General features: G+C 45.8%; 1 protein-coding gene across 1 annotated transcript; it reads left to right on the top strand.

Annotated features, from left to right (window-relative positions):
• Window positions 1–5,456: 5,456 nt before the first annotated feature.
• On the top strand, window positions 5,457–7,557 carry LOC129677883 (ral guanine nucleotide dissociation stimulator-like). Its single transcript, XM_055608516.1, has 5 exons — window positions 5,457–5,633; window positions 5,780–5,976; window positions 6,531–6,578; window positions 7,023–7,231; window positions 7,511–7,557. The coding sequence occupies exons 1-5, from the start codon at window positions 5,457–5,459 to the stop codon at window positions 7,555–7,557; spliced, it is 678 nt and encodes a 225-aa protein (XP_055464491.1).
• Window positions 7,558–8,707: the final 1,150 nt, after the last annotated feature.

Genomic DNA, 8,707 nt, shown 5'->3' with positions numbered 1-8,707 from the left:
CACACACACACACACACACACCAGTTAGCTGGTCACTGATGTACAGACAGTTTTTGTAGTTTCTTTGATTCTATTTGTTTTATATGCTTGACATCCTTTTAATCAGTATCACACTGTTTTGATTTTCATAGATACGCATTTAAAATCCCTCCTCTTCCTAACTTGTTCTTCTTTCATGGCTATTTTAGTAATTCCTGAACATGTTCTCTCATGTATGGTTTCTTTTTAATTTTTGGATATCAAATACTAGCCCTTTTTCATGGTAGTAGAGTGTTCAACTTCTGAGCTCAACTAGCAGATTTCCTTGGAAATTTTGGAACCATTATGAAACAAACAAACAAACAAAGGGCCAAGTGTCCTGCTAGGAATAACACTGGGAAAGGGGATTTCTCAATAACAAATCTGTCCACACTTGATCTAAGTTTCCTGGTCTACAGGCTGTTCCATTTGCTCGAGGATGTTTTGTAGCTTTTAGATAGTGCTCAGATAGTTGAGATGTTTTACCAAAATTTTTCTCTTCTTTTGAAGTCCACGTTTATGTTTAATTGACACAGCGGTTGTGCTCATGCATGGGGTATGATGAGTCATTCCAGCTCATGCTTTTCCTCTCACATCTAGTAGAGCTATAAAGTCACTGTGATGTCCACACATTGACTAATTCACAGTTCCCCGCCCTGCACACCTGCATTTGTGTCTGCATCACTGATGCAGATTCGTCAGCAGTTCAGTTTTCTTACTGGGTGCTCACTCTGTGCATGCACACATACTAACAGATTAGGAAACACTCAACAGTTTCTCTAACCTTACTTAGAATTCTTGTAAGATAGATCAGGGTACACCTCACATGCTATAAAATTCAACCAATATGAACTGTCAGTACTTTTCACAAAGTCACCTCATTAATTTAAGTGGGTTATAAAAAATGCTACACATTTTAAAATTGTTTAAATGCAGCTAAGTTACATTTTCTTTTTTCTTCCTTTATTTCTTTCTTTCTTCCTTCTTTTCTCTCTCTCTCTCTCTCTCTCTCTCCTTCTTTCTTTCTCTCTCGCTCTCTGTCTCAGCCACCTCTGACTCACTTCAAACTCAGTCACTAGAAAAGATTATCATGGGATGTAAAGAGAACACATATAGTTATCATATAATCAATCATTTTTGCATGTCTAGTCTTATCCCAGTGAAATCTAGCCTTCAGATGCTCTTCTTCATAAAATAAGTACACTGCAATGTCATTTTACAAGGACTCTCATCTGCTGTGTCATCTTCCTCCACATGGGGGCAGTGCTGAGTCTCAGCAGCCACTGGGAAAGCTGGGCTGTGGTGGAGGAGCCCTTGCAGGCTCCAGGCCTCCTCTCTGGGTCCCTTTGCAATGTCTTTCCCTGCACTGCTTTTCCTGCTGCCAAACTTTCAGAATAAAAAAGTAAATGTCAGTGATCCCTAGATACATAGAACTGAAGGAGTCTGTGTAACAGAACTATGAAAACATTGCAAGGAGGAATAAAGGAAGAATGACAACGAAGGTACTTCAAGTAGACAAAGGAGACACATTTTCACTTACCTAAAAGTTTCTGATTCTTTAGTTCCATGTGAAATCCCAACACAGGCACATGCTATTCACTCACTAGCTCACTGACTTGATAATCATTGACCCAGATCCTCTGTTTGAATGAGGAGGCTGGCCAGGGGATGAACAGGGAAGGACTGTGGGGCAGAGACCAATGGGACCCCAGAAAAAGCAAACACTGAGTAGAGAGGAAGAAATGGGACACCAGGGAGTGAGGAAGGTGAGGAACTATAGAGGAGGTCAGCTGCCAAAGAACACAGGATGGTGGCAGAGAAAGCGTGATGCTCGACTTTCATTCTGTTGCTGTGATAAGCTCTGTGACCAAAAGCAGCTTAGGGAAGAAAAAGGGTTATCTCAGGTTACAACTCAAAGTCCATCCCTGAAGAAAGTCGGGACAAGCACTCAAGCAGCAATTTGAAGCAGCAACAATGGAAGGTGAATCAGTTCTGAGACTGTGCTGGGGGGCAGGTGCCATCCATCTTGTAAGCTGGTGGACGTGGCTGAGCCAGCTGTTTACAGAGAGCTTGCAACCCTCTGGGCATGAGTACTTTGATGATCAAGGGGTGGGAACTGGTCCTGGGAAACACAATTCCTATGCAGGAACACTGGCATTGTGGGGCTGGTGGCTGGCACAGGGGTGCATGTACCCACAGTCCACAGAACACATACAAGTTAGCATAGACACAAGGCAACATAGCTAGATTTTAAGGTGTGGTGGCGTTTGAATTGGTTTGACTTCTATCGATTCATGTGCTTGAATGCTTGACCCACACTGGGGGGCACTTGGAAGGTGTGGCCTTGTTGGAGTAGATGTGGTACTCTGGAGGAAGTGTGTCACTGTGGGTTCAGACTTTGAAGTTTCCTGTGCTCATGCATTGCCTGTGTGCAATGGAAGCCTCTTCCTGTCTGCCTGGGGAAGCCAACCTTCTGGCTGCCTTTGATTCTAAATGCAGGATTCTTGTCTCCTCCAGCACCATGTCTGCCTAGATGCTGCCCATGCTTCCTGTCATGACAACAATGGACTAAACCTCTGAAACTGTAAGACACCCCCAATTAAATGTTGCGCTTTGTAAGAATTTCCTTGGTCATGGTGTCTCTTCGAAGCAATGGAAATCTTAACTAGGAAGTTGGTGACAGGGACTGGGGTATTGCTGTGGTAGGCCTGACCATATTTGTGTTTGGAAGAATGTGGATTTTTTGGACTTTGGAGTATGAAAACCATGGCATGCTTTAAGTGGGGCTCAATAGGCCATACTAGTAGAAGCATGGATGACAGTGGTGAGCTTGATTTTTACGTTGTTGGGGCCTGGCTCAAGAGGCTTCAGAGAGGAACTTTAGTATGTTGCCTAGAGGTCTTTCTTGTGTTACCTTGGTGGAAAATGTGGCTGCTTTTTGCCCTTGTCTGAAGAGTCTGCCTTAGGTTAAAGTAAAGAGATTTAGATTAATTGCATTGACAAAGGAAATCTCAAAAAGAGCCTAGCACAGATTCTGTCTTGTAGTTCACTCTTATGAAGAAGGTTTTGATCAAGTTTCTAAGCAAGCTTCGAAAGAAAAAATACAAAATGGTGGCCCAAAGATTAAATGGGCACCAGAAAGTAGAATGGAACTCAATCCCATGTTCCAGGCTGTTAAATGGAATTAAGGGAGTGGTAACCTTGAGGTAAGATCTCACCCCTCTAATCTTACTGGTTATGCATTTGCAGTTGTACAAGGGATAGTTGCGTTAGGCATTATTATGACCTTGTTATTGATTTCATATAAACATAAGGAAGTATAATTGTGTGTCAAACTGACAAGGGATGAATTGTTATGGCTAATCAGTTGTCAACTTGACTATATCTGAAATGAACTTATAAAGATCTATAATGAAATGGAAATAAAGAAAAGCTTACATCTAGGCATGATGGTATACACCTTTAATTCCAGCACTCAGAAGACAGAGACGGCAGATTTCTGAGTTCAGAGTCAGTCTATACAGCAAGTTCCAGGACAGCCAATCTTGGGCAGTGAAGGAAAACAGAAAAGTGGTGAAAGTGTAAACAGAACAAAGTGCCAATGTTCCAGCCCCAGCAAGCAGCAGAAGTTGGCTGCTTCGGCCACATGGCTCTGGCTTTAGAGTCAAGAATAGAAGAGGTTACTGGGACAATTGATTCTGGTTAGCTGGAGATAAGAAATTAGCAGTGATTAAGACGAGACTAGCATCACTGAGGAGAAAGCTTCTGGGAAATATTTTCCTAAAGCGCAAAGAAACTGTGTCCAGAGACAGACCTCATGCTGTCAGTGGAAGTTGGTAGTGTGCAAGAATCACCCAGGTGGTGTTGTTTTTGAAGGCATGAAGGGATCATGAAGAGTAGCTGAGGCTTAGCACAGTGAGAGGCAGGAGAGTGCATTGGTGAAGGTGCAGCCTCACGGGCAGTTGAAGGCCCAGGACTGAAGGGTCATGGAAAGAAATGGAGGCTTGCACCATGAAAAGAACCTATGAGAGGCTGTTGGTGAAAGTGCAGCCTAGTTGCAGCAAAAACCCCCAGCGTGTTGGCAATGCCAGTACCATGGGAGCACCAAAAACAGAGGTAGCAATGGAGTGGAGTCAGCCAGAGCCTACAGTGTGACAGAGGGCAGAGCTAAAAAAAAAAGTGACCCAAGACTTTATGAGGAGCCCTGAAGGCCACATGTGGATCCCAGACATTGGAACAAGAATCTGTGAAACTGAAGTTTCCTTGGATACCCCAAGATGTTAAAGATGACAGAGCTGTGGGATACCTGCCTGGAGAGCTGCTAACAGGGCGTGGAACCAGCCCAAGAGAAAGAATCGTGTTGCAGTCAACAAAGCTGAAAAGGAGTTGGACATCGGATGAGGACATGCAGAGTTTGGAGTTTGCCCAGCCGGTTTTTGCTCTTGCTTTGGTTCAGTATTTCCTCACTATGACATTTTGGAATGGTAATGTATATCCTGTTATGTTGAAAGTATGTGATCTATTCTTTTGATTTTATTTTGTAGGAGATTACAGTTAGGAGATTGCATGAATCTCGAAGAGACTTTGAAATTTTAAACATCGTTGAGACTGTGATAGATCACAGGGACTTTTGAAGTTGGACTAAATGTATTTGGCATTATGTTTTTTCTATAAGCCTGTGGGGCCAGAAAGTAGAATGTGGTGCTTTGAATAGGTTTGGCCCCATAGAGTCATGTATTTGGAGGCTTTGCCCATAGAGAGTGGCATTAGTAGAAGGTGTGGCCTGGTTGGAGGAAGTGTGTTGCTGTGGGGGTGGGATTTGAGGTCTCCTATGCTCTTGGTCCACCCAGTGTGGAATGAGAGCCTTCTCCTGTCTGCCTTGGGAAGCCAATCTCCTCCTGGCTCCCCTTGGATCAAGATGTAGAATTCTTGGCTTCTCCAGCACCATGACTGCCTGGATACTGCCCATGCTTCCTGTCATGACAATAATGGACAAAATCTCAAAAACTGTAAGCCAACCCCAATTAAATGTTGTCCTTTATAAGATTTGCCTTGGTCACTGTGTCTCTTCGCAGCAATGGCAACCCTAACAGGTGGGCTAGGGTAATTAGGGTGATTTTAGGATTAAGGTTATGGATGCCATTCAACATCAGGGACTCAGATTGCAATGCTCAGGTGCTGCTTGTACCCAGACTTTCCTGGGCATAGAGGAATGGGAAGCATGTGTGTGACTGTTTCTACTTGTACACCTGTGAAATAGGAGAGCACATGGGAGCCTTTTGTAAAAGTACTGTGTGAGGGGACAGTGAAGTAACCAACAGGAAGTGACCTCACTTCCTTGACAGTAAAAAAACAGTATATAGAACTCTGGTACCAGGCAGCCAACGGCTTAGAGCCAGCCTGGCAGGCCCACTTGATGAAGCCCTAGAGAGAGCAGGATGTTCTCTCGCTGTCTGAAGACTATCCAAGGCTCAGGCCTCAAGAGAGACAAGAGTGGAGGCCATGGTGGTCCCTGGAGACACAGGATTCACTCCTGCCTCCAACGCCTCTGGCCATTTTCCCGGAAGGAAGCAGACTTGACCCAGGGCAGCCAGAGCCAAGGCCACACTGACAAGGTAACCTCTGAAACCTCAGAGTTTCCCCTACTTTTGCTCTGTCTGTTTGGCAGTGTAATGATTCAGGGAAACTTGCAATGATAACAACCAATGAGAATGTTGCAGACCTGTGCCTGTTTGAACCATCGACCTTGATCTCTCCTCAGGCTAAGGAGGATTCTGCCCCAAAGGACCAGAAGGAGCCCTGTGGAGAGTCCCGCATCAGTGCAGATGTGGTGGAAAAGCTAGTGAACCACCTGGTGCCTTCCCTGCAGGCTGGGGACACCTTCTTTGTCCCTGCCTTCCTGTGTACATACCGAAGGTTTGCCACCACCCAGCAGGTGCTGGACCTGCTGTTCAAGCGGTGAGTGCCCACCTCCAAGCCCAGAGGGCTCAGATCCTCTTCTTGGTTCTGGGAAGCACTGTCTGCTGATAAAGTCTAGAGTACTGTCAGGACGCTGCAGCATGAAGTCAGAAAATGCTTCTCCCAGGGTTGGCCCAAGGTCCCAGAGCCGAGACCTGAATGAATGAGGCTGTCCCCTGCACCTTTAAAGAGCTCTCTATCCCCGTACCCAAATTGCTGAGGCCTTGATGAAAGCACTTCTCCCACTTGTAAGGGAGGTTCTAGAACTCCTATCGGAGTGCCCAGTAGAGATGTGTCGAGAGTGGAGATCCGTGGAGGGCAACCCGAGGGACGCTGTGCCCACTGAGATGTCTGGATTGAGATGTTTGTGTTCACCCATTGCACTAGTATATTTGAAACACCTACTGTATTCAGGTAAACTAATAATTCTGAGACCAGACAGAACTTCCAGGTTTTGTGTTTTGATTATTCTTCAGGAATCGATCTGCCTTCTAGATTTCTTTAGGTAGCAAACCTGGGACTTTACAGGTGACATTCATCCTGTTCTCCTCTAGGTATGATAACTTCCACCCTTATTGTGAAGAAGATGAACAAGTAAAGAAGTAAGTTTGCTTTGGAAGAGGAGGACAGGCTGGGTTCCAATGTGGTGTCCCTTGCATTCCAAGGGATGGCCTATGCATGGGTGCCACAGTACTTCCTTCTTGTAACATACGGATGTCTAAGCATTGCTTGCAGGGTGAAAATATTGTATGGGCAGGGTGCTTGCAATCGGGGAGCAGGTGAGAAATATGTGGCCTTAGGTGCTCTTGTGAAACTCTACCCTCATCCGAACCCATGCCAGGCAGGCTTGCTCAGATGTTCTCCATTGGAAGCTGAGAAAGGGGTTTGTGAAGCTCCCTGCTCACATGGACCTTGTAGCCTTGCCCACCATACTCATATGTATACGGGCTAGATATCGTCTATGCAGTAGTTTCCTACATCCAGACAAGGGAGGGTTGGAAAATGAAAGAATGGCAACTACCATTGAGTCTCTCCCCTTTTCCCAGGACCATTTGTATATTCCTAGACACATGGATGGACAAGAATCCTGATGACTTTTGCCAGTCCTCATGCCTGTCCATTCTGAGAAAGATGAAAACCTACTTGATTGTGAACATGCCATACTCAGACCTCATTGTTCGTGTCCATATGCTCCTAACTTATTTGGAGGAACAAGGGGTCAGTGAGTCAGAGGCCAAAGATGATAAAGACTCAGGTAGATGCTTGAGACCCTGTGTGTGAGGAGGGTTCAGCACCTGGTGCTCCGGGGGAGGCTTGAGAAGCTCCTGTTTGCGGGAGCTGTCACTGGACCCTGGTCTGGGCACACGTCCTTTTGTAGGACAGGGTCTGGATTCCCTGCAAGTATAGGTCTCCTCTGTCTTTGGAAAGGCTGAGAGGAGGTCTCATCCCGGGGATCTTGTCTCCTCCTGCAACCCAATGCCACTTCCTCCTTTCACAATGACTGCATCAGCAGCACATCTGTCTCCATCTTTAGATCTGTGGAGCCACATATCCGAAGATCCAGAGCTTGAAGTGTGCTAGCCGGCAGTGAAATCAGGCACTCTGGGGCCAGAACCAGCTTGTGCACCAGAGTCAGAGAGCACAAAAACCACCAGAAAGTTCTGAGGCCCCTCTGCTGTTGCAGCCAGATGTGGCAGGAGAGTCCAGGCAGCACTGCCCGAACAGCTCTGGCACCTGTGTCTCACCACGTCGGCAGATACAGTGGGCCTTTCCCACATCACACCCTTCTACCCCTTTAGAATGGCCCTGCCCCCCTCTGTCACCAATGGGGGTCTACCTTCCACTGGTTCTGCAGACAGCACCAGTTCTGGTCCCTGCCACCACCACCCCACCCCCCCGCACACACACACACAATCACTACCTCATTTCAACCCAGCAGCTTTCCCAGCTCCACATCCAGCTGGCTTCTCCTTGAGAAACAGCCTTTTTGCTCTTCTGGTTCTTTTTAATTTTGTGTGAATATACTGTCTTTAATAAACTCTTGGTGCTTCTTTTTCATTGTCTCAATTGTGGTTATGATTTCCACTCAGCATGCTTCCATAATGCAGTATACCTAAGCAGAGGACACTGGTTCTCTGAGAGGCTCCATGGAGACAGACCATCCTGGAGGAAAAGAGGCAAACAAAAAAAAAAAAAAAACAGTTTATGCCTGGGAGTGGTGCTAGAAATACAGATAGTTGAGGTTGACTGCAGTTAGCTGAGATCTAATAGTTGAGGTCATGAGCTTTGCAGTCAGTGTGACCAGGTGTCATTGAAAGGGGTTTCTCCTTTAGTTTCAGGCTCTGAAATCATAAAGCAGTGCTGTGTCAGGGTCTGACGAGGACAAATCACAGCGTCATGAGACCTCTGCTTCCCACAAGCACAAAACCAGGTACACACAAACCATTGCCCATATACAGCACTTAATTTGAAGAGAGGAATGGCCAGAGTTTTCAGAGGTGTTTCATGCTATTGATGTTGTTTAAACCATGCTGATTGACGGGAAGGAATGCTTAGCTTCTCTTCAGTGTTGAGGACAAACAGTGAGTAACATGGTCAAGGGTTTATATTTCCTCCTATGTTTTTGGATACGGCCTGGAAACAACGCAACTGCACTCCCCATGCCTTGGTGTCTCTCTGCTAGTCATGGCATTGATGACTGCCATCAATGGCTGTACATCACATGTGACTT

This window comes from Psammomys obesus, unplaced genomic scaffold (genome assembly GCF_907164565.1).
Source record: "Psammomys obesus unplaced genomic scaffold, mPsaObe1.curated_primary_1811, whole genome shotgun sequence".
Taxonomy (NCBI): Eukaryota; Metazoa; Chordata; class Mammalia; order Rodentia; family Muridae; genus Psammomys; species Psammomys obesus.
This window is presented reverse-complemented; position numbering and strand designations above follow the sequence as displayed.

Excerpts from the sequence above, each read along its gene's own strand:
- LOC129677883 (XM_055608516.1), top strand. The coding sequence starts at position 5,457 with ATGTTCTCTCGCTGTCTGAAGACTATCCAAGGCTCAGGCCTCAAGAGA. Across the intron at positions 5,634-5,779 it reads GCCAAGGCCACACTGACAAG|GCTAAGGAGGATTCTGCCCC; the intron begins GTAACCTCTGAA and ends ATCTCTCCTCAG. Across the intron at positions 7,232-7,510 it reads CAAAGATGATAAAGACTCAG|ATCTGTGGAGCCACATATCC; the intron begins GTAGATGCTTGA and ends CTCCATCTTTAG.